General features: G+C 40.5%; 1 protein-coding gene across 2 annotated transcripts; it reads left to right on the top strand.

The window, feature by feature from the left end:
* The first annotated feature begins 76 nt into the window (after positions 1–76).
* Positions 77–24,082, top strand: dse (dermatan sulfate epimerase). Of its 2 annotated transcripts, XM_063495854.1 has the most exons (6): positions 77–241; positions 2,853–3,318; positions 10,784–11,037; positions 17,240–17,479; positions 20,093–20,300; positions 20,745–24,082. In XM_063495854.1, the coding sequence occupies exons 2-6, from the start codon at positions 2,897–2,899 to the stop codon at positions 22,489–22,491; spliced, it is 2,871 nt and encodes a 956-aa protein (XP_063351924.1). In that variant the 5' UTR covers positions 77–241; positions 2,853–2,896; the 3' UTR covers positions 22,492–24,082. The 2 variants fall into 2 exon arrangements, with proteins under 2 accessions (XP_063351924.1, XP_063351925.1); XM_063495855.1 differs by lacking the exon at positions 77–241 and having other exon boundaries at positions 3,217–3,314.
* Positions 24,083–25,079: the final 997 nt, after the last annotated feature.

The raw sequence follows: 25,079 nt of genomic DNA on the forward strand, positions 1-25,079 counted from the left end.
ATTCAGCCACAGTTCATTAGGTCCTCTTAAAGCTTCTCTTCCTGCGGCCCCTCCTCATTCGCCAGCATGACGCTGTCTCCGCACTCACACATACCTCCCTCCTCTCTCTGTGTTTCCTCTTGAAAAAAAGGGATTATTAAATTCTGCCTTTCAGCCGTATCAATCATCTTTTTGAAACCTGCCACTGTGAGATGACAGCTGGAAGAAGTGACATACGGATTGTGAGCGCCGCTTCTGACAGGTAACGACTCTCCCCCCCACACACACATTTGAGTGGTCCTTAAATCTTTTTGGTGGGCTACACACGAACAAGGCGACTTTGTGCGTGGCTCTGGATTATCAGTACCACCGAAAACGAATATTTCCGCGAGTGTCGGTGCTATTGTGTTGATGGAGGGTGTTTCCTGAAAGCACAGCTGCTTGTGTCGGCTGATTTTGGGGTTTAATGAAACGCAGAAACTATCTGAGCGAGAAGTTAGCTTAAAGTTTTTAACGTTACCTTTACCTTACCTTATTACCTTACAAACATGAACCAGAGGAGGCAGCTCAGCGTCATACCTGAGCGTGACCGTGGAAAAATACGGAATAAAAGTTATGACTATTTTCTAATAATTTATTAAACAGCACGTCATTCTTGGCGTACTTCACACTGGAATTAGCTAGTGTGGATAACGAGCTAACGTCCAGGACTTTGTCTTATTACGGCTGTAACGATGTGCTAAGGTAACATAAAAACAAACCCGGAAAAAAAAACAACGTAATAAATATGAGAACATGCCAAAGGTATCAGCCGGTGGAAAATTACTGAGCTACAGCGGAGTAAAATGCTGCCAAAATACAAAGGTGAGCAATTTCATGAGAAGTACAAGCCCAACACTCAGGCCATGCCTAGTTTTCCTGTAAATTTGGGAAATTGTTAATAACACTGGAAAATATCTGTTAAGATGAAAGGTCTGGTATAATTTTAAAAACCTTCTTACTCTACTTAAAATAGATCACTGTTACCAGGCTAGGTTTTTAATATTGATAATCAGGGCAAATTCAGCTATATAACTTAGTTATATAACTTAACCTGTAAATAAGTCAAAGAATCTAAAAAATCTAAAATTATATTTATATTTTCGGTTGGAGACACCACAGGTGGCACTTCCTTTTGGCTTGACTCAGCCCTGGTGCTCTTCTGTTAGATGAACCTAGCCAATTCAGATGGCTTTAAAGCAGTGACGCCTTCAGTTCAGAGCTCAGATTCTTTTCATATATTCAGGTATTATCACCTGATTTATCCATTGTTTTCTTAATGGAGAAATGTTTTTCTCCATTAAGTAAATCTACAGTGATGTTAAATGGAGAGGGAGGGCAATCATGTCTGAAAAGCTGCAACCATGACATACACACCCCTCGCCAAGGAATGATTATCCATTAAAACAGAGGAAATAAAATATCTTAATTACTGTGTTCAATACACATTTTGCAGATTATGTTTTTACATTCAGTTACAGTAGGATATCTAAACTATCACATGCTTTTTATCCTTTTACAAAATAAAAAAAAAAGTCATGTTGTAAAGCAGTGATAAAACGATAGAAGTCAGAGCTCAGCTGCAGTCCCAGCCAATCAGCTCGTTTCAGTCTAAGGTCATCCCATATTAGTCGATGGCTCGGCTCATACTTTTCTACACATTCAGTTGGCAAATATCATACGGGGCACGCTAGTTAACCTGCTCTAGACTGTACACATCAGCTGAGCAAGCCGCTTTGCAACCCACCTCTGCCCTCCTCTTTTCATCCTTTTTTTGACCTAATTTATATGAGAATTGTTGTCACTGATGCCAGCTGTGCTCTGTGCTTTGGTCTTGCTGCTGCCAAAAAGAAATAGACAGAAATAGCAGTGTTTAAACCTTAAATATCAACATAACAGGATTATCATAACTATGTAATATTTCTTTTTGTATAATATGCCAACTGTAAACAAACATATAAAATAATCTGCCAAATAACAATATAAATAATATTATTATCATTTTTTATTCTGGCAGCTCTAATTTTATAACAATCTTCTGTTGACTACAGCTGTCCTGACTGAGCCTGAATTTAATGAAAACCATAAGATAGAGAGCTTAAGATTTAAAAAAGAAAAAAAGTTTTCTGTTCTGCTTGGTCCTTGGTATAAATCTTCCACCTTCGTGTTCACCACAGAGGAATGTGACGCCTCCTGAGGTCAAATGTCAGAATTAATTCCAGGAGGAGACTCAGTTTTACATTCCGGCTTGAATTTTCTTTCTTTATAAGATGCACGTCCACTTTCAGCCTGTTAGAACGGACTCCAGTCTAGACGTCTTTTAAATCACTACCAAATGCTTTTCCACTGGGGCTTTGCCAAAAGCTCCTCTAAGGTCATGGAATTTACGCTCATGTTTAGAGCACAGTCTCCCTGTAAAGCACACCATTTTGGTTTAAAGCGTGTTTCAGTGAACCAGACTAATGTTACTGCAGTAATGGGCCATTTATGACCTCTAGGGCCTGCTCCTCTGGCCTGGCCTGGGTGTGCATGGCAAGACTTGTCTGACAATAGCAACTCCGACTTAAATCCTGTGGGTTTAAGAGAAGGTAAGGTGGTGTTTCATGGAAATTTTAGGGTATTCCTAAATTCTTGGAAACTATAAAGTCCTACTCTATCAGACAGTGCTGATCATTTCTAAACACTGCTGCTCCTCCATCAGTATGGAAAGGCCGGATCATCAGGCCTACAGCTGTATCTAATTATTCAAGGAATGCAGGGCTTTTGCGAGAAAAAAAACCTCTGCAGAATATGGGCCGGCTTTCTCAAATCTTTCTCCCCCTTCCCCTTCTCAGCTGAGCTCCTTCGGCAATGCCACAGCCCAGTCTCTGATGAGAGGATGAGAACCTACACCCGCGGGGCGCCCACTGTCTTCTTCATAAGTCTTCTGTGGCCCCTGCTCTCTCCGGCAGCTGTAGCCGAGGTGGACCCCAGCGGAGGAATCCCCTTCATGGGGGGCAACTACAATGGTCATCCCATGCTGTACTTCAGCCGTGGGGATGTGGAACAGCTGCAGTACGCAGCTGCGGGGACTCACCGGGAGATGGCGAGACGAATCCGCGAGGCCGGGGAGACCATGCTAGAGCACCCCGAGGAGTACCTGCCCCCCTGGAGCCCGGCCGAGTTCAGCGCCCGCTGGAATGAGGTTTATGGAAACAACCTGGGTGTCCTGTCCATGTTCTGCCTGCTGTACCCACACAGGGCCGGGGCCCTCGATCTGGTCAAGGACTACATGGAGAGGATGGCAGCCCAGCCTAGTTGGTATATTTTCTGTTGTTTTTTACTTTATCTTTTTAACCTGATACATTGACAGTGACTGAAACTTTTTGTTCACAGTTTACAGATGTTACTTGATATCTCTGCTCCACCCCCACATCTTCATCAATGCAGCATTAATGCTAAACCGCTGCTGTCAGTGGCTTTTTAGTCAGTCCCCTCTCTGGAGTGTTCCGGTCCTTCTCTGTGGGAAGACTCGTGGTAAAGATGCATTGTGGGCCGATAAGTCTGTAGTCCAGGAAATATGTTTAGCAGCTGTTTGCCCAAACAACCCCCACCTTCACCCCAAGTGAGAGGAAATGAAATATTCAGATGTGGGCTGAATAGTTCAGGCCTGGGTTTTGACTGAAGCTCAGGGTCCAGGTGACCTGACAGGGACTGCCTCTAGTTGTGGTTAGTTCTCCTCTGTATTGCATATCATCAGGCTAAGCTACAGTCATTTCCCTAACCAATCTTTCTTGTATTTCCCATGTTTTCAACTTGGTAATCCAGCTGTGGGAGCTCTTGCTTTAGTATGATGTACACTTCATCCTAGAGAATATGTTTCCATCATATGTTTGCTTCAGTTTACACAAGGTTAAGTAATTCTCAGGGAGTTTTGACACGACATTTGCCACCTTCGTATGGAACTTATGATTGTGTGGTTATGACATATGCAACCTCAGCGTTTCAGTGGCTGAATAGAGCTGCAGAGTATACACAATCAGTGCCATAGGGCTCATTATTATCATTGGTTTGAACATGGCAGAGGGATTTTAGCTTTGCTGCAGATCAGCACTTTGATGTCAAATTAGGTAAGAATGTATGATGATGACTATTTTGGATGTGCAAAGGAAACCACAGCAATGAGCTGTTTATATCAACTCTGAACACAGCATATATTATCCTAGGTGACGATAGGTTGCTACGTTCTTCAGGCTTTGAAGTTTCTCTAAGTATCAATTCAGTGCTTTTCACAGAGTTACATTCAGTTTGTTGCAGGAGCATTTTGTTTAAGGGTGAACAAAGCCAAATTCATACTTTCCCAAACTAATAATTAAATATACACATTACTGTCAGTTTTTCAGGTAGAGGTATCCAGGTAGAGTTGGATAGCATTTTTCCCTTAATAAATAAAAAAACGAAATTTCATATTTACTCTAGTTGTCTTTGTTGATGATCTTAAACGAGTGTGGCAAATTGCAAAAAATGAGAAACTAGGAGAGGGGCAAATACTTTTCCACAGCAGTGTATCCATGTTAATTTAATTCAGGAAGAAAACAAACAGAAACTATTTGGTCACAAACAGTTTTCAAGAATGATAACACAGCTAAATGAAAAAGTACTGTTTATTGCAGTCAGCATCTTCTTTGGACACTCCACTGCCTTCCTGCTACTGATAGATTATCTGACTGGATCATAGCATTTATTTTTAATTCATTCGTATTATGATTCAACAGAAAGTGTGTGTGTTTTTTTTTTTAAATGTCCTAAACTCACCCCAAACCTGTTGTGGCAGATGGCTGCCTCTACCTGAACCTTGTTTCCTTCCTTCCTTCTGACTGTCACCAAGTACTTGCTCAGAGGGGGTCACTTGATTGTTGGAGTTTCTTTTGTGTCTGCTTTCTAATTTACAGTATTATCCGCCTCAAGCTCGAGGTGGTTGCTGTTGTGATTTAGCGCTATATAAACAAATTTTAACTAAATTGAACTTAATTTAAAATGTGAAAAAAAGTGATCTAAGCTAATGTTCAGCTTAGTCCCAAAGTCGTTGTACAAAGCTATATTTCTTTAGCTCCAAAACCTCTTTCAAGTTTAATTATAACAGTCAAGACTTATTCGCAACCAAAATTCTTAGGGGTAAATTTAGACTAGCCACTATGTCAGTCTAAAATCGAAATGATATAAACACAAACGTGTCTATGTTTTTATTTTCCACCTCGCTACATTTCCTACTGTGAGAAAAACATTAGCAAGTCAGCTGAATTCATCCATTCAGCCAATGCCTGGACAATCCTCAGGCTTTTCACAGTCAGCCATGACTGAACTTCATGCCAGTAGCCGTGCTTCCTTATTTCCCTAACAATTCGATTGAGTTCAATGGCCATCAGTTCTGGCTGGCAAATGCAAAAAGGCTGAAAAGTGGATTAAAGTCATTCACCGCTTCCAATTCTACACACATTCTGTTTGAAAGACTAAAACCAATCAGAAGTGGTGCTTAAATACTTTCATATATGGAAATAGTGGCTTCACAATCTTGCAGGAGTCAGGCTCTCTACCTGTATAATATTTGTTAATCATCACCATCTAGGTGCTTGCCTCTCTTACATTTTCAAACAGTTCGCTCAACCTCTACAGTTTTTGACTATTAATGGTGTAAACAGTGTTAATAAGTAAGAGTTAAATCAGCAGGTCCTGCAGGAATGTTGGGATTAGGGAAATTCTTGGGTATAGTTTGAGTTTCCTTTTTTCTTACCAGTGGTAGTGGCGTGTCAAGTTATGTATTTCAGTAAACCAAAGAAGCTGGGGAAAAAGAAGACTTAGACTCATTTTGCAGAGCCAATTAAATTGTTTGTAATGTTGCTGCAGATCGCTTTGTGGATACTTGTGAGATAGTCCTCAGTAAATATAGGGTGAATGGAATAGAACCATGTACTTTGCTTTTTTTTCTAGGGTTTTGAATTTATTCTAATGTATTCTAATTAGCCAAAAGGTTTAGCAGGACTTAGATATGCAAAAGTTAGCACAAGAGCACAGTTAAATCAAAGTCTCCTCTACTGGTGGTCTTTAGATTTTTTTGTTATTGTACTGTGTCACTGTGCCAATTAAAATGCCCTCTCTGGATCATCATTAGGATGGAAACAGACACCATAGATGTTTTACACCTGGTTCACTTCACAAACAATACATTTGCAATAACAAGTTTTCCAAATTAATATTATACAAATACAAAACAAGCTATAGCAATATTGCAAGTCCTATTGATCAAATCGGCATAGTGACCGAAGAGTGTTTTTTTGACTGCTCCAGTTTCTTAGAAATTTCAAAGCAGGTTTTGTGCACCACCCATGATTTTCTTCCCTGCATCATTTCTTCCCCAAAGGACTTCAGATGTGGAGAATAAGTCCATATTTCTTAGCCTAATTTGTCTTTCTTTTTAATTTATTGAAATCTGCATTTGATATTAAAGATGTCAGAATTGATAAATGTGAAAATTGACTGTCTTCATCGCGCTACTATACAAACGCAGCTGAAGATTCTTGGCAGTACATGTTCCCAGTGGTTGGAACATCATTATCTGTTGTGTCACTCACAGCAGAATTATGTTTCTCCCTTATCTAAACTTGTCAGTTTGTACGTTATAAAGCATTCCTGTTGTTTCATAGGTGCTCAGTGTGACAAGAACAGAAAGAGAATCTCAGGTGAATTCTGCTTTAAAGGGACAGTTTAATCCTTCTCATTCCACTGCACGGTTGCCATGTTCCCTCCAACCACTGAACAGGGCCAGGGGGATTTTCCAGATTGGCATTAGTGCAATTTACAGGGCATTTTTCACAACATTAGGATGTGTGCCACAGTGCAGAAAAGAAAAGCCACTGAGCATGTGTTTTCACGTCTTAAGAGCACACTGTGAGTTTTCTACTTGGCCGCACTTTTATTGTGGTCACTGAACCTCTCGGGGCTTCTGCAGAGTGGCTCCAGGAATCAGTCAGCTGTGGTATTCATGACCTTCAATTACGCCTGCAACAACCATGTTCCAATGAAGAGCTTCTACTTTGTGGCAGAATGGTGCCTGCTTCTCTGGTGCGTGTGTGTTTTTATTGTCATTGTACATGTTTGCCGGAATAAAATAAAAATAGTGGAATAAAAAGCAAACAAGAGAAATGTATAAAATCAAAACAAGTGTGTTTTGGCATAATTTAATATCAAGTCCAACTCTAAGTTGGCAGTAACTTTTATTCTCTTTTCTTTTTTTTTTCCTTTGGCCAGATTCCAAAAATAAAAAAAGCTCTGATTTTCAAATGAATGAATATAAATTTAAGGATCCAGCTGAAGGAAGAATACCATTAATGCATTTTATCAAGTGTGTAATTGGGGCAGCTGGGGGTTTCTGCGAAGGCTCAATAGTGTGTGTCCATAGACCACAAAGCAGAGCTAACTATACATACATAACCACAAAGTTTAGAAGTTTTAATGGAAATTTTTGATCATTTTTGCACAAGTGCATTTCTGAGGTTAGAGACTAATGTGAAGGCCTGGCTCGAAGTCTCTGCTCTAGTTGATCCGAATGGTGTTCTGTCAGGGTTGAGGTGAGGACTCTGTGCAGGCCAGTCAAGTTTTTCACACCAAACTCACTCATCCATGTCTGTATGGACCTTACTTTGGTGCACAGTGATGTTGGAACAGGAAGTGGCCATCCCCAAACTGTTCCCCCAAAGTTGGAACTCTTATGCTGAAGCATTAAGACTAGGGATGGGTATCGTTTAGGTTTTATCCGATACCGGTGCCAAACCGGTACTTTTGAAACGGTGCGGGTGCGTAAATGGTGCTCAAACCGGTGCTTAAACAATGGAGAACACAAAATTGGTCCAAAAACCTCTCATGTTCAGCTGTTTTTTGTAAAAATATAACAACGTTAGCCTTTTCTGCAGCTATGGGGCATATATGGTATCACTCTTGGCTGGAAGCAGTGCTTAAACAATGGAAAAAACACAAAATTGGTCCAAAAACCTCTCATGTTCAGCTGTTTTTTGTAAAAAGATAACAATGTTAGCCTTTTCTGCAGCTATGGGGCATATATGGTATCACTCTTGGCTGGAAGCAGTGCTTAAACAATGGAAAAAACACAAAATTGGTCCAAAAACCTCTCATGTTTAACTGTTTTTTGTAAAAATATAACAATGTTAGCCTTTTCTGCAGCTATGGGGCATATATGGTATCACTCTTGGCTGGAAGCAGTGCTTAAACAATGGAAAAAACACAAAATTGGTCCAAAAACCTCTCATGTTCAGCTGTTTTTTGTAAAAAGATAACAATGTTAGCCTTTTCTGCAGCTATGAGGCATATATGGTATCACTCTTGGCTGGAAGCAGTGCTTAAACAATGGAAAAAACACAAAATTGGTCCAAAAACCTCTCATGTTTAACTGTTTTCCACTTTTTCTTTTGGTCATTTTAGCCTTTTTGGCCAGGGTGAAGGGAGTATCTGCCATTAAACAAGAAGACAGCCGCATGTAACTACGACGGTGTTTGCTAGTTCACCTTACATGCATTAATGTAATAACGTGGTTAGCCTACTCAACGTGAATTACACACGAACAACATTAAGCTACTCACGCAGAGAAGAACGGCTGCTGCTGCCATCATCATCCGTCATCATTTCTGCTACACTGGCAGGGCTAGGGGCCAGGACTCTCCTCTTCGAGTTTTTGGGGGATGTTGCTAACTCCAGGTCCGATAACAGGCACCACACCCCCAGTAGATGTGCTCGGTGTGAGGTCTCGCAGCAAGCTATCAAACACGGTGCATTTCTCGGCTTTAAAAAAAACGCTATGCGTCGCCAGGTGTTTCATCGGATTCGAGGTGTTACCTCCTTTGACAGTATCACAGTATCACCTTAAAGCACTTGCTGCAGGCTGCTGGGTTTGCATCTTTTGCTGTGAAGTACAGCCAGACTTTTGACCGCTTCGCCTTGGGCATTTTTAATCTGTAGCTCTGCTTTTAAAGAACGTACGTACCTGGACCCGCCTACTATCCTCGGAAACGTAAAATGATTGGCTAGAATTGGCTCAGGAAAAAAAAAAGCACCGAAATAAAGCACCAAAATGTGCGCTGCTTTTTGGTCTGGTTACTACCGTTTATGTCAGAACCGGACACCGGTACCCATCCCTAATTAAGACCACTATGCACCTCAGCAGCCGCTGACTGATTTTATGTGGCCTACCACATAAAATCAGTCGCTTTCACTTTGTTACGATGCCACCAACAGTTGACTGTGGAATATTTAGTAGTGAGGAAATTTCACAACTGGACTTGTTGCACAGGTGGCTATCTATCACTGTACCACACTGGAATTCCCAGTGATTTTATACACTTTTGGCCATGGAAGTGATTGGAAAACCTAAATTCAGTATAGCAATATAGTGTGTTACTATAGTAGTGAAAGTGTCTAATGCACACGGGGCTGCAGGGCAGGGGATACACCACTACTCATGCGCCATTTTCAGTCAATGCAAAGAAAAGTATTAGAAGAGTAGGAATATACCCATGTGGCATGATTTTGTTTTTAACTTAAAAAACATTCACTAAATCACCATTAAAAGCACTTGGTAGAAAGACTATGTGATGAAATGTCTTAATTGCACAAAGCAATGAAAGAAATTCACGTTGGTTCATATCAGACAACATGTATACAACAGGATCGGTCAGTATTGGCTAACTGCAAATCCCTTGAACTTTTATTAAATGTGCCTTGAATATATCTGTATCTGGAAGTTGAAATCTTTGTAAGTCTGTTCCGTTTGGAATTTCCCCCCTTTTTTAAAGACTTCCTGTTGCTTTCATGGCGTGCACTTGCAGCAGATTGGACTCTTGGTAGCCTGGTTGCTGACGTTGCTCCAACTAGTACCGGATGTTTTTGTAGACTGCAGATGCCAAAGCTTGAAAAATGAAATTATAGCAGCATTATAAATTTCTGTGAAAGGTAGTATAACTACAGTGAAAGTCAACAAACTAGGCTTGATGGTTAGTCAAATTACCCAAAATGACAGTATTTAGGATGCTACACCCTGTGCTTACTTTGTGTCGCACTGAAGTGGAATGCTGCCTACTGTCCTCTTTTGACCCACTCTCTACAACAGAGGTGCAAACTGATTCTTAGTTGCCAGAATTCAAATTTACACAGGTTTTTTCAGTTGAGATGATTTCTATTATTTGTTGTTGTTGTTGCTTTAGTGTTTAGTGATTTATCCTTGCAGCTAGACTGGAGGTGATAACACGACTCTGCTCCTGTTTAGAGAGCCTTTGTGTAGATCTCAGCACAATCCATGATGTCAATTATTGGCTGTTAAAATGCGGTCCACACATCTGTAGTTCAATTCCCTTTAATTAACCTGAACAGAATGGTTGCTTTCACTTTTTTTCTCAAAAGTAACACTTTGCAGTTTACACGTCAGCAGTCTTAGATCCAACCTGGAGAGAATCTACCCACGCTGCATTTCTAATGTCTCGTTTTGTTGTTACACTTGTAATTTTGCTGATAAATCCTACTTAAAGTCTTTATTTTGCTTTCAAGGAGACCAGCCCTTTTACAACTGCTATGTTAATTAAAAGCCTTTGCAAAGGAAGGCTTTCTTGTTCATTAGAAGCCATTTGCCAGGATTTTGTTGAAAAGAGTGAAAATTTCATACTTGCAATTTCTTTCCACTTGCTGATGCCTTCCCTTCTGTTTTGTCCTGATCTATGTATTGCAGGCTTGTTAAAGACGCTCCCTGGGATGAAGTTCCTCTTGCACACTCTTTAGTTGGATTTGCCACTGCCTATGACTTCCTGTATGAGTACTTAAACAAGGGCCAGCAGGAACGTTTCCTGCAGGTGATCGGCAACGCATCACGCCTGATGTATGAGAAGTCCTACGTCCGAGGGTGGGGGTTTCAGTACCTACACAACCATCAGCCTACCAACTGTGTGGCTCTGCTCACAGGAAGTCTGGTTTACATGATGCAGGGTAAGTGTGTGATGATTACGTTTCTGGCTTCGCAGATCAGTTTCTTGAGTTTGTTGCTGTATGTTATTCTCTTTAACACCTACGGCATGCTGTATTCGCTCTAATAAAATATTATAGCTTGTAATTAACTAAGAAAGCTGGGTCAAGTGATGGCTTTTCATGTAAGAATTTAACTACTAATTTAACTGCCAGCTTGAAGGCCTGTGGTACATAGCCGATTATTAAAGATTGAAGCATTAATTAATGGCAGGACTTCTTTGAGCAGTCTTGTAGGAATAGGGTCTAAAAGACTGCTCAAATTTGGAGGAAGTAATTACTGAAGTTAACTCAGAAAGATCAATTGGAGAAAAAGAGTCTCCAACCGATCAATGCTACTGAAAGTAGCTGTAGATAATGTTACGTATGTGAGATGGTTATGAGTAACTTCTTATCTAGTGGTTTAAATTTTAGTTTTGAAGAGATTCACGAAGTCTTTATTGGTTAAGGTTAAAGGAATACTTGGCCCAACAATTTTTTTTATCAGCCTGGCTACAGTGCTGAGGAGAAACCTAGGGTTCTTTTTATTTTCTTCAGTGCAAATGTATTTCCTTTTATAGCTATCCTTATTTAGAGAAATGGGCTGTGGTTGATTTGAAATGAGTCCTGTTCCCTATCATATGCAAATCATACAGCAAGAACACATTTGTCCTGTGTGTTCGTGTCATAAATCTGATGGTGATTTTGCGTAAAAACTCCTTGCGCAGTTCTTTTCGCAGATCAGTTTCTTGAGTTTGTTGCTGTATGTTATTCTCAGTTTGCTGCGCCAGCACACCACAGAATCATAAAACATTTTGAGAAATTAAAGAACTTCTCAGGAAAAAGAAATCATTTGGGTTTTTTTTGAGGCCTTCTGTGTTTTGTCCAGTTTATTGTCAGTGTTCAGACCAAGGTATTTATAATCCTCCACTGTGTCCACACAGACCACATGAATGGGGTTTTTGCCATGTTCACATGCAGATTTTTCTGTCCATGGTGTAAAAGGTGGAGACAAACAGGAAGAAACAGCTCCTGAAGAAACACACTAACAATAAATGGTCTATAGCAAACATTTATCTACAGTCTTCTGCCGAATCGTGCGATTAAAACACACATTATCTTGATTCCTTTTCTCTTTCGTAACACAGACGATGCCTCTAAAGCGTGTTTCAGTGCAATCCTTTGTGTGTTTTGGTTCCTGTCACTTCCACAGTTGTTTCATCACATTAATTTCTCCCCAAAAACATTTCTGTTGTGTTTTGTATGATTTTTGTATTTCCGTTGGTGCTTTGTGTGCTTGTGCAGCTTTTTCTCTAATTGCTGGTGTTTTCTGCACACATGCACCACAGAAAGGTCGCACTAATTAACAGATTTAGGTAAAATCTACTTACTGAACACCAATGATGCTGTCCATTTGTACTTTATTGCTCACACTGGTGACAATTTTGAATTGTGGAAAAAGCCACAAAAACATTCTGTTTTGTTTTCTGTTTTGTGTGCCTTAAAGGTTTTTATGAAGAAATATTTTTCCACAAACAGTTTGGAAGTTGGAGAGAAATCCTGCAAACAAAGCAAATTGCAGCCTGACTAGATGATTTTCATTTGTCTGGATTTCGTTGAAGGGATTTAGTCAAACATGGTCCAAAGTCTGATTCCGGGAATTCTTTAGGGGGATGGGTTACACTAACACATGATCAATTGTTTTGTTTTTTTTACACGAATGTGAGATATTGAGACATTTCATGCTGTCATGTCTTCAACTTAATCTGCTTCCATGATGTTTTTCTCTCAGTCTGAGCCTCTGATCATGTAGGTAAACTTCACTTCCACCGTCTTGGAAGGCAGATGGAAAATTTATGCATTGAATTCTTGTTCTGCACAACTTTGTAGTAGCACATAAAGCAGTACTAGACCTGCTGCAGGTTCCTGTTAGAGCAGAAGGACTACCATGTAGACAGAGTCTATGCGGAATCTATCCAGCAGCTGGGCAAAATCACCTTTGGGTAAGCAACTGGATGATATGCACAACCTTAACCTGACTGGGTGGTAGGGAGAACACAAGACTGAAAGCAGCATACTAGCTAGTTAGCTCCTGCTGAGTGTTCAAAATATGAATGAGGGGATTGTCCTCAAGTAAAATTATTATTTTGCTAAAACAGTATCAGAATCTGTAGTTTTAGTTTTGGTTTTACACTTTATACGTTAGACAGCTGCCCCTTTTCTGGTTTCCTCCTCAGACTTTGGACACTGTTATTTAAGTTTCTCCAGTTTTGATTTTTCCTTTCTTCCTGTCCTAGCAGTACAGGATTCTCTCTTACGACATTGTCGCCACTTTCTCCGCTTACTTGAAAAAGGCTCTATAATGAAACAAGGCTTTTCAGGGAGTTTTCAGAAAGTCCTATTCAGTTTTGTCTGACTTTAGAAGCAGGAAATTAGAGCTCATCCAGGTCTTTATGTCTTTAAGACATTCTTGCAGTTTAACTAATTGATGTGTGTTATCTGGCTTCATGGATGCATAAAGCTGGGTATCATCTGCATAGCAGTGAAAATGTAAACTATGCCTTCTAAATATACTGCCTAAGGGAAGCATGTATAATGTAAACAGAATTGTTCCTTGCACAGAATCCTGTGGAATTCCATATTTAACCTAAGTTTAGATTTACAAAAAACAAACTGGATTCTGTTAGATAGGTATGATTCAAACCACTGCACTGCAGTACCTTTAACACCTACGGCATGCTGTATTCGCTCTAATAAAATATTATAGCTTATAATTAACTAAGAAAGCTGGGTCAAGTGATGGCTTTTCATGTAAGAATTTAACTACTAATTTAACTGCCAGCTTGAAGGCCTGTGGTACATAGCCGATTATTAAAGATTGAAGCATTAATTAATGGCAGAACTTCTTTGAGCAGTCTTGTAGGAATAGGGTCTAAAAGACTGCTCAAATTTGGAGGAAGTAATTACTGAAGTTAACTCAGAAAGATCAATTGGAGAAAAAGAGTCTCCAACCGATCAATGCTACTGAAAGTAGCTGTAGATAATGTTACGTATGTGAGATGGTTATGAGTAACTTCTTATCTAGTGGTTTAAATTTTAGTTTTGAAGAGATTCACGAAGTCTTTATTGATTAAGGTTACAGAAATAATCGGCCCAACAATTTTTTTTTTATCAGCCTGGCTACAGTGCTGAAGAGAAACCTAGGGTTCTTTTTATTTTCTTCAGTGCAAATGTATTTCCTTTTATAGCTATCCTTATTTAGAGAAATGGGCTGTGGTTGATTTGAAATGAGTCCTGTTCCCTATCATAAGCAAATCATACAGCAAGAACACATTTGTCCTGTGTGTTCGTGTCATAAATCTGGTGATTTTGCATAAAAACTCTTTGCGCAGTTCTTTTGTGTTGCACATGTTAGTAAATGGGGGCCGCTATCTTGAGCATGTCCTTTGCAGAATCTGCCATGATTACTCCAGTTCACTATCTCAATACCATCGACTAAATATGTAGGTGAAGCAGAAGAGGAAGGACATCAAGACGTTCTCAAAGGGTTTTCTGGCATTTAAGATTTAGTCCTGATGTAAACTAAATTCCAGCTCAATTGCCGAGAACCACTGTGGTCACAGTGGTTTTATTTCTGCTCTTTTTTTATAAAGGTTACCAACAAGCACACAGTCCAGTTGAGATCTCAGGAAAGTTGCAACCTGACCTTGTTTTGCTTGGTTTCATTTTTCTCCCAAAAATGACTTTGCTCCAGCTCTGCATTACTGAGGAAATACACTGTGTTTTCCTCAGCTTGGGTGCTTTGTTTATGACATATTTAATTTCCTTAAAGTGTGATTTACAAGCAACCTCATGCAAAGATGTGAGTTTAAAAACTAACTGGGGGTGAAGAACTTTGCTTCCTAATAGTTTGCCAACACATGATCGATTTTAAGTGATCCAAAAAAATCTGCTTTATTTAAGATTCTTTTTTAGCAGCTTCATTCAGGCGTCATGTCTAACGCTGTGCTTAATTCAAGCTTAATTTAGGCATGGCATTAAATTCAGTCCTGGCTCTGAATAACTGAAAGCTTTCCATTTATCGCTGCCAAAAACTACGTACTATATTTTTTCTTCATAGGTTATCTGACAAAAGCTTTTTGCACACTGCTGCCAGTTTGAGAATGAGTTAAAGATGTTTTCATTGTAGCAGTGTACGCCCATTCCTACAGGTCAGATGTCAAAACTGGCCTAAAGTCATTTTATTATTTATTTTACACACAGGGTCAAAGAATTTTAATCAGTATAACAAGAGGCAGATCTGCTTACATAGACTTTTTTTTTTTCAAAATAAACATGTATTAAAGAAACAACAGAAGAGTGGCTTGAGTTATACTGAATTTATTTATAGACATTTGAGCTTGTGTGTGAAAAACATGGAACAATGATCTCTTCTTTGCTTAAACTTTGTTTAAGCACTGGAACTACTTCATTTGTTCAGTAGCTACACAGCTCTGTTAAAAAACTGCAGCCAAATCAATTTTATTTTCATTCAAGTGTCACAGCTTAAAGGCTGAGTTATGTTTATTTTTTTGTCTTCTGGGGGTTGATGCATGAAGTGATGCACTCAAGATTGTGAGCAATAATCACCTATACACAAATATTTGATAGTGTTACTATAAGTGCTAATGTCTGCCTTTTTGATCTTTAAGGGGATTTTTCTTGTGTTTCTTCCTCTTCCCTCTTCAGATTCAAAAAACCCAGATCACCACCAGGCTGACAAAAAGAAAAGTGTTGCTGCGAGGCGACCACCATTCTGCCGCTTGCTTTTAGACGAGTATTTATTGATCCGTCCGTTCAAAAAGAACATGTCCTTGTGACATCTCACATATTGTTGTCAGGGATAAGATCATTTTTGTGTCAAGATGTTAATTTTGGTCCGTGTTGCCTGAAACTAACCGGCTGTCCAGACAGACTGAAGGATTGCTCGGCGAGTCCAGGAGCATTAGTGGAAAGTTGCTGTTTCACATTCCTCTGGAGTGCAGAGTGAAAGTGCTCTGAAGGCTAAGCTGGCAGCTGTGGTTCCTAGCACTTAGAGCGTCATGCCCTCTGTCGGTCAGCTGTCCACAGCGTTAGACTCTGTGATAACAGCTACTCTATGTACATGCGTATGAGCTCACATGCTCATAGAGCCTTTTTTCCCTTTTTGTAAATGTTGGTGTACAAGTACAGTGACTTGTGTGGTGTACCATCTTTTTGATTTCTGGATGTTCTGTGGACAACATTTATCTGTCATCATACATGACATGGTGATTATTATTACCTCTGTACCTCACTGTAGTAAAAAGAAGCCTGATTCTTCCCTGAGAAGTTGGGGTGGAAGTAGGTTGCAAAACAGAATACAGATGTGCAGTGACTGTTGGAAAACTTAAGCGGCTTAAACTCTGTTTCCTGTATGAAATTTGCCAACTGGATGTGTAGAAGGATATCAGCTGATGTGGGCTGGGACAGACATCAGCTGATCTGCCAGGATTGTGGTGGAGCCTGACTTAATGGCTTGCCTGAACTAACGCTATATGTTTTTTCTTTCTTTCTTCATTTCACAGCAAAATCAAATCAAAAATGTATCTATGTTCTTTTCTATATTGCAGTTTCTTTTTAAATGTGTGAAATGACGGGATGTGGACTTTAATTATTTTAAAGTGACAGACAGCTCTGAAGTTGGCTCCTGGACTTTGTAAGCACTGTTTAAGCCCTGTTTGTGTAAATGTAGTCTTTGTGTCTCTGTTTGATGACTTGTAAATACCTGCTCTGTGCACAAAACCCAACCAAACCAAACCCATTCAGGGATGGCTCCAATGGGTGGACCATGTCTCAGAGAAGGGGGGTGTTGTGGGGAGCGTGTCAGCCAGAGTTTGCCGACAGCCCGTGATTCCTCAGTGAACTGTGGCTACAGTGTTTATGTGGCTGCATGTTCTCATAGTAGACTCTATGTGTGTGATCTGGTATGTGTTTATGTCTAAAGGAGTGTATATGGTGCAGTGTAGCATAGCTGTGTGATGTAGCCACAGCTAAATATGGAAGCTTTCTTTAGATGGCACCCTGAGATCCATCAACAGGCAGAGTCAACTCTGAAAGTGTTTCATGAACTGAAATTTAGATTTAGTTTTGGATTTTTTTGACACCATCTGAACTTCCTGTGTTCCAGGTTACCTTCAGGAGGCCTACCTGTGGACCAAGCAGGTCCTGTCCATCATGGAGAAGTCCATGGTTCTCCTGCAGGATGTGACCGACGGTTCCCTGTATGAAGGAGTAGCATATGGGACTTACACCACCCGCTCTCTCTTCCAGTACATGTTCCTGGTGCAACGCCACTTTGCCATTGGCCACTTCGACCACTCTTGGCTACTTAAACACTTTGCCTTTCTGTACAGGACCATCCTGCCCGGTAACAGTGACACCACATGCTGCCAGCAAAATTAATTATGTGATTTTTTTTTTTTTTTTTTTACTGTAATGGTTATATTTAGGCAAGCACATAAAAAGTCAGTAACCTGTGAGGAAGTGTTTATTCAGCTATGAGTGGCTGAGACATCTGGCTTATGCCTACTAGAACGCTTCCAGCCAAAGGCCTCATTATGTTAGCTTAGGCATGAAAATTACCTCAGGCTGCCCCGCTGGAGAGCACCCTCTCCTCTGAACTGATATGGGGTATGCATGCGTGTAGTTATTACCTTTCTGGATGTCTGACAAAGCTGTGCTGAGGCATGCGGGGATCTGTGGTGTCCTGGGGGTTTTGTCTGGAGGTCAGGGCGAGGGTAGCAGTGGGAGGAGGGGCCCCAAGGTCAGACTCAGGCATTTTGCAGCCCATTGCTGACAGTTTCTATATTGTAGCTGAGCAGCAATTCTGCACCCAGAAAGCACCTCTAATTGCACTGGCCAGGAGAGCCTGAGCTTCAGAGCCACAATAGCAGCTTTCTCCTCCTACCAGACAGGAAGACAAGGCCAGATTATCCCAAACTGGCCTCGGAGCAGCCTGAATGATCGCTGTCCCCACACTAACTGTCTGTGTTCTTCTTTTGGGATCTTGTGAGATCTTAATGAAATAATAAGAGGTTTAATGTTACCTAATCTTTCACTGTTTTTAATGTTGTGTTCTGTTGTTGGTGTGTATCGGAACAATAGCTCAAGCTGAATCTTCACAGTTTAAAGAAGCTAAAGTGTCAGAAGACAGTTGGAATAAAAGGAAGTTACTGTCAGTTTAAGTTCCAGTATTAGTCTGAGTCTTGAATGGAAATGAAGAGATGCCAAGTGCTGTAATGTAAATTGCATGTCCATATGCTATTTTATATAAATGGCAGATTTACTTACCATTGCTACTTTTCCAGACAGATTTTGAAATAGATAACCTTATAACAAGTCATTAGCATTTTGACATGTAATTTAATGAGATGCGATTTTTAAATGACTAAATCCAAAATTTCAGAGTAGTGTTTTTTTGTCTTTCCTCTCATTAACTCATATGACGTATACAATTTATGTGATCACACTTTAATCCAGGTTGGAGATGGTTGGCGTTGGTTGGCGTGGGTAGTTTTGCGTAGTATATTACCATGTACAATGATATTTAGAAATCCAAGCAGTATAATTTGCTTACTTTACTTAACTTGTATGGAGATGCAGTGTTTATGTTATTTAATCAGTTTTTTTTTTTATCATGTGTTGCATGAAAACGCCACCAGAGCACAGAGTCTACTGGTGGATGAGAGCAGCTGAGCTCAGAGAGCTATTAAAAAAAGCTTCCTATTGTGATTGGTTAGAAATTTCAAATAGTAACTTTTTGGGCTGTTGAGTTTCCATATATCTATGACAGGCATTATCCAAGGAGATGATTTTTGTGACATCGTGCCATATATTCCAGTTACCTGTATTGATACTTGTGTCAAACCGCTGTTTACCTGAGCACTCGAAACGCTTACTGTAAGCCACATCCACCAGTGTACACATGCTTTCATCCCTTTAAGCCCTGTCCATCACACCTACTCCAGTGCATGCATTTGGCATTGCCAGGGATTGACCCATGCTACCTCCTGAGTTGGGATAGACCTTCTTATCATCCTGACAAACATGACATTGTGAGTTGTCTGTGTGAGGAAAGTGTGAGGGCACCTAAAAACAGATGCCACCCAAGCAAAATGAAGGCTAGGCTGAAGTACAAGCTGGAGGGTGAATAATGAAAAAAGGTGGAAGGTCAGTTGTAGTGGGTGTTGCTGAAAGACTGTAGAGGATTGTTGTGTATCTTTGTATTTTGTATGGTTGCTTGTATGTTTTAAAACTGTTGACAGGATTAGAGTCAGTCAGTTGAAATATAAGTGATCAACGTTCTCATAGACGTTATTGTCAGTTCATTTGCAGTGTAACTGACAAAAGGAGTTTACTTAAAGTTAAATGAAGAAAGGTTAATTTCTATACAGATACAAGGAATATAATTCTACCCATGGTCCAATGCAAAACTAATCTAAGTACTGCTGTGCGAAGGATAAAATGAAGACATTAACTTTGGTTTGAGTGTAAATTACACTGAAAACAGGGGCTTTATCAGTCCGAAGAGACTTACCTTGACAGTGTTTGTGCTATAAGTTCCCGAGTGTTTGGGTTTGACAAATGATTTACTGTGATTACATGTTGTAGTTACTATAACGGGTTTCTAAGAACCCTCTCAACAACAGAGAGCAAGAGTTTCTTTATGTAATTATAGACAACAAAACTGTGTGAACAATTTGCACTTAGTGTGGAGCTGAGCTGGGCCACAGAGGTTTAAGTTGGGGAATGCACTTTTGTTACACATTTGTGATCACAAGCCAGATCCTTTCATAATGAGCTTTGCGTGGTTGAGTTTTGTAATTTGCAAAGAATTCATAGTGTTTAAAGTGCTATTTTTGCACATTTTTGGCTCTACAAACCTCAAACTCACTCAGTACAACATTTTATTTGTCATGTGTACCCTTTACAAATGAAATATGGTGTTTTTGTCTTCTTTGTGTTTTCACCATCTCACCAGGATTTCAGCGAACTGTAGCAATTGCAGATTCCAACTATAACTGGTTCTACGGGCCAGAGAGCCAGCTGGTATTTTTGGACCGCTATGTGTTGCGTAATGGCAGTGGAAACTGGCTGGCAGATCTGATTCATCAAAACAGGGTAATGGAAGGGCCGGGGCAAGCTGGAAAAGGCCAGCGATGGTGTACTCTCCACACAGAGTTCATTTGGTAAGCTGCTCAGGTTAATTTCATCATTTTTTTGTTAGTGACAGTACTTTAACATATACTTCTGCACATCTTGTCAGGGGTCATTTTAAACTGGCGGTATTTCTGGACCATGTTCATAAATAGCTTCTTATTTCTAGGATAGAGATTTAATCTGCATTTGTGATGACAGGGCAAACTGTGTTCACAGACAATGATTTCTGGAAGTGTTGCTTGGCCCAGTGACACTGCATTAAATCATGCCTCTTTTAATGCAGTGTCACCTGAGTGCCCAAAGATTACGGACGGTAATGACTTTCACATGAGATTATTCACTGTGCTTTTTTTCTACCATCAAATTGAAAATTTGCAAATATTTTTCCTGAAATGGTCAATTTATTTACATTTTAGACAGCATCTCAACTTTTTGGAATTGGGGACAATAATATCTGTCCTCTGGTTCTGCAGGTATGACCCAGGCCTGGTCCCCATACCCCCATCAGATTTTGGAACACCCAAGCTCCACTACTTTGAGGACTGGGGTGTGGTAACATATGGAAGCGCTTTACCCGTCAAAACCAACAGCTCTTTTCTGTCCTTCAAGTCAGGGAAGCTGGGGGGACGTGCCATCTTCGACATTGTTCATAAGAACAAGTACAAAGAGTGGATTAAAGGGTGGAGGAACTTTAATGCTGGCCACGAACACCCTGATCAGAACTCTTTCACGTTTGCGCCCAACGGTGTCCCGTTCGTCACTGAGGCACTCTATGGACCAAAGTATACCTTGTTGAACAATGCGGTTTTGTTTAGCTCAGCCTTCTCAGGGAGTTGCTTTAAGCCATGGGCTGGACAGGTTACAGAAGCCTGTGATTCCAAGTGGTTAAAGTACAAGGTGGGGCCAGCTGCTGATGCTCAGGGGAGAGTGGAAGCTGCTATAGAGAGGAAGGGCATGATCTTTATCCGAGGAGAAGGACGTTCTGCTTACAATCCAGAACTGAAGATCAGGAATGTCCAGAGGAACCTGCTCCTTCTTCATCCACAGCTCCTGCTTGTTGTCGACCACATCCATCTGGATCCTGACAGCCCCGTCCGTGCCATGAGTGCCTTCTTTCACAACACGGAGCTGCCATTCCAAGGTACAAAGGTAGATGGTGTTCATGGAGCGTTTATATCACACGGGGAGGATAAATATAAGATGTTCTGGATGGACGACACAAACTACAGTAACAAAGGGGTGGTAGGCTACTGGAATTACCCTCGAGGATACCCTTATAATGGCTCCAACTATGTGAATGTCACAATGCCATTGAGGTACCCTCACACTAGGATGGCCTACATTTTCTTTGGACCAGGTGTGGATGTGCAGAGCTTTAGCCTGCGTGGGGATAATGAGAGGGTCGATATCTACCTGGCCACCAAGGACCACATCTACACAATTTACCTGTTGACTGCAGAGGTCACCAGCAAGCCACTTTTTGCCATGGTGCTATTGGACAACAAGAAGATCGTATTTGAGAAGGAAGCAGCTGAGGTTAACAGCTTTCCGGAGGAAGTGGAGGAATACGTCAGCGTAATGGAGGACAACCTCCAACACGTCAAGCCCGTCTTCCAGCAGATGGAGAGGCACATCCTTGGACGGGTCCTCAACACCGTCAGCTTCCGAAAGACAGCAGAGCGCCTCCTCCAGTTCACTGACAAGAAGAAGACGGAGGAAGCCATTGAGAAGATGTTCGCTATGTCCAGAAAACAGAGCAAAGGTAAGGGGGAGAAGAGAGTGAACCTCGGAGACAAGCTCTCAGAGACTCTACCTGACATTTTTGCACAGATTGAGGTGAACGAAAAGAAAGAGAGACAGAGAACTTCAAAGCGCACATATGATGACAGTCCAGAAGAGGGCGATGCAGATACGCGGGCCTTTGTGGATTACGCAGACAGCCGCAAGAACAGAAAGGGGGGCTTTTTCAAGGGTCGCAAATTCAAGGAAGTTCACATGGTTGCCACAGCAGGAAGTGACAGTTTACCCAGCACGGCTTCCTACATACGCCTGTTCCTCCTCCTGAACATGGCCACCTTCTTTTTACTGCTGGCTGTACTGCTGACTCGCTTTAAGAGGGGTCGGAGTCTGCACACACAGAGATGTTTCTACAGCATCCTTCTGATCGACTGCTTCATCCTGCTGTACCTCTACTCCTCCTGCTCTCACACGCAGTGCTGACATCACGAGTGTACTGAGCACGCCAGCTGATCCGTGTGCAGTTTGAATGACCTCACACCTCACTCTGAGCCAGGTCTTATGACAGGATAGTAAGGCCACTGTTCCATAAAACAGAACTGAGATTTCAAGAAAAAAAATGGGAAAAAGGTGGAATGTTCAAAGATTAATTTTACAAGAAAAGTGTTGATGTTGTGAGACAAAGTTAAATCACAAATCCAGCTTCCATCACATAGTATGAGCGTCTTGTAACATTACAGCTGGTATCAGTCAGGCAAGTTTTGCTCCTAATCTCATGATTTCTAGCGCATCTTATTATCACCTGTATTGCTGTAATATCACAACTTTTGCTTTTATTCTCACGGGTGTGTAATAATTCCAAAGCCAAGAATGAAATCATGGTACAAACATTCACCATAACATCTTCTCGTACTGTGATACCCACATGGAGCTGTAAACGCCAAGTTAAAGAGTGCTAGGCTGGTGAAAGCTGTAATGATGTCAGACTGCTCAGGTAAATAATGAACTTCGAAATACAGAATCAGAATAATAGAGAGTTTGTTTGTGGTGTGTTTATTTTTCATTTCAAGCACAAAGAGAAAGCAGCATATATGTGCCAGTGGGAGGGCACTAAAGGTACCCACGGTGTACTTTCAGCTCCTCCCTTATTTCCACAGTGGATGGATCCATGTTTTGATTAGGCACAGAATTTATACCAGATTTTACTCTTATTTTTTAATTTTTATATGTATAAAAAACAGTTAATGGTAATGTTAGATAATTAATTTGCATGAGCTAATTTAATGTTTGTTGCTTTTGTCTGAGAAACATTCCCTGACTCAGGATTGGCAGAGAGTCAGCTTTGTGAAACACTGGCAGAAACTTTAAACCCCGCCCCCACCCACATATACTTCTAATAATTTGTTTTATTTGAATAAAAACAACTTTTTAGCATTTGAAGATTTTTATTTGAACTTTTTTGTGTACAAAACAATCTTGGAATGTTGACTTTAATATTGTGATATAAATCTTAAAGTTCTGACTTACACAGCCCAAAATCACACATTTACCTCAGGGCTACTTAATGATTACTGATCTATAGATCAGGACTGCATTCTGGTAATGAGTGTACACTTATGGGAAAAAACAGTAGTCATTTTTTTGTCATTTCACAGAAAAATCATAGTATGAGACATGCAGTATACATAAACATTTACTGTAAGAGTTTTGTCTTTTCCATGTGGGTATTCTTGAAGTCTCTGACTGTTTCTAACAGTGGCTTTAATTCTGTGGGATGTAATGAGTGTCTGTTTAGGAAAAGCAGTGATTCCAAGTAGGAATGTTTGAATTACCAAGATAAGAGGAGACCACCTCTAATATAATAAGCTTCTGTGGAGCTTTAGAGATCTGTGTGAAGTACTCTGAGGTGTTCTCAACTACAATGCCATCTCCACATTTGTACTTGAGATTTGTCTTGCTCTACACAATTGATAGCAACACTTGTAAATGTATATATTTTATGTTAAAGCGAAAATATATTTTTGGTCTCTCTTTTTTTTTTTACCATTTGTAAATAAAGTTAGAACATGCAGAAGTTTCAATTCGCTGTGTGTTGTGTCCTGTAAGCGTGTTACAGTATGAGCAGTACTATGGCCACTGCACCACTACAGCTGTGGAATCAAATGCTGATCAACACTTCAGTGTGTTACATCACTTATTTTTTCATGTACTGTTGGCTGACAGGGTTGTAATTTGGTGTAACATTACAGTTTGGCCCAGTGAAGTGACCATGCACAGTGCTAAGTTCTCAACTAACACATCATAGCTTAGCTAGCAAAGCTGCATTTATAAACTGTACAGATGTAATGCACAGACACATTCATCTGATAATTATTGTTAGGTAACAGACTTCTTGGACCATCTCTAGCACACAATGCACAATATTATTTGTCAGATAGTTCTATTAAAAGTTTATTTTCCAAAAGATTCTAAAAGTACAAACAGTCTGTGTGGTCTAATTCAGGGATGCTAGTTAGTAGAGGTGTGGACTAACATGTCAATAAAGCAGCCACACCCCTAACCTTGAGCCTTTCCTGAAAATATACAGTTTCTATGAAAGGAGAAATTAACCACAAAGGCCAAAACTGATGTTTTCTATCAGACTGTGAAATGTTTGTGCGTTTAAAAATGGGTGGTTGACTTTCTTTTTTGGACATTAGAGGAACTGCAGTTTTTTGGCACCTTGTTTGCGCTATTGTTCAGCTCCAGATGAACACATGTGGAATGACACCGGCACCCCCTGAAATATGCCTGTTCTGCCTCATTCGTAGTCTCCACAATGCCATTCCATTGTACAACTCATGAGCGCAGCTTGTCTCTAAACACTGTAGCAGAAAGTGGTGGAGGAGGAAATATTTGGAGTTGTCACATTATCTGCTGACTCCACACGGACAACAATGATAAGCAGTCATCAGCAGCTCTCATATTCCAGCTGCACTGTTTTGTTGTTGTTTTGGAATAAAACCTACCTCGCGTTGTCTCTTGTTGAGATAGTAGCTGATGTAACTGAAACATCACTGGCTGGCCTTTTA

This window comes from Pelmatolapia mariae, linkage group LG15 (assembly GCF_036321145.2).
Source record: "Pelmatolapia mariae isolate MD_Pm_ZW linkage group LG15, Pm_UMD_F_2, whole genome shotgun sequence".
Classification (NCBI taxonomy): domain Eukaryota; kingdom Metazoa; phylum Chordata; class Actinopteri; order Cichliformes; family Cichlidae; genus Pelmatolapia; species Pelmatolapia mariae.

Bases quoted from the DNA above. Each gene is read 5' to 3' on its own strand.
- dse (XM_063495854.1), top strand. From the start codon at position 2,897: ATGAGAACCTACACCCGCGGGGCGCCCACTGTCTTCTTCATAAGTCTT. The intron at 3,319-10,783 runs GTATATTTTCTG...TATGTATTGCAG, and splicing joins ATGGCAGCCCAGCCTAGTTG to GCTTGTTAAAGACGCTCCCT. The intron at 20,301-20,744 runs GTAAGCTGCTCA...CTGGTTCTGCAG, and splicing joins CTCCACACAGAGTTCATTTG to GTATGACCCAGGCCTGGTCC.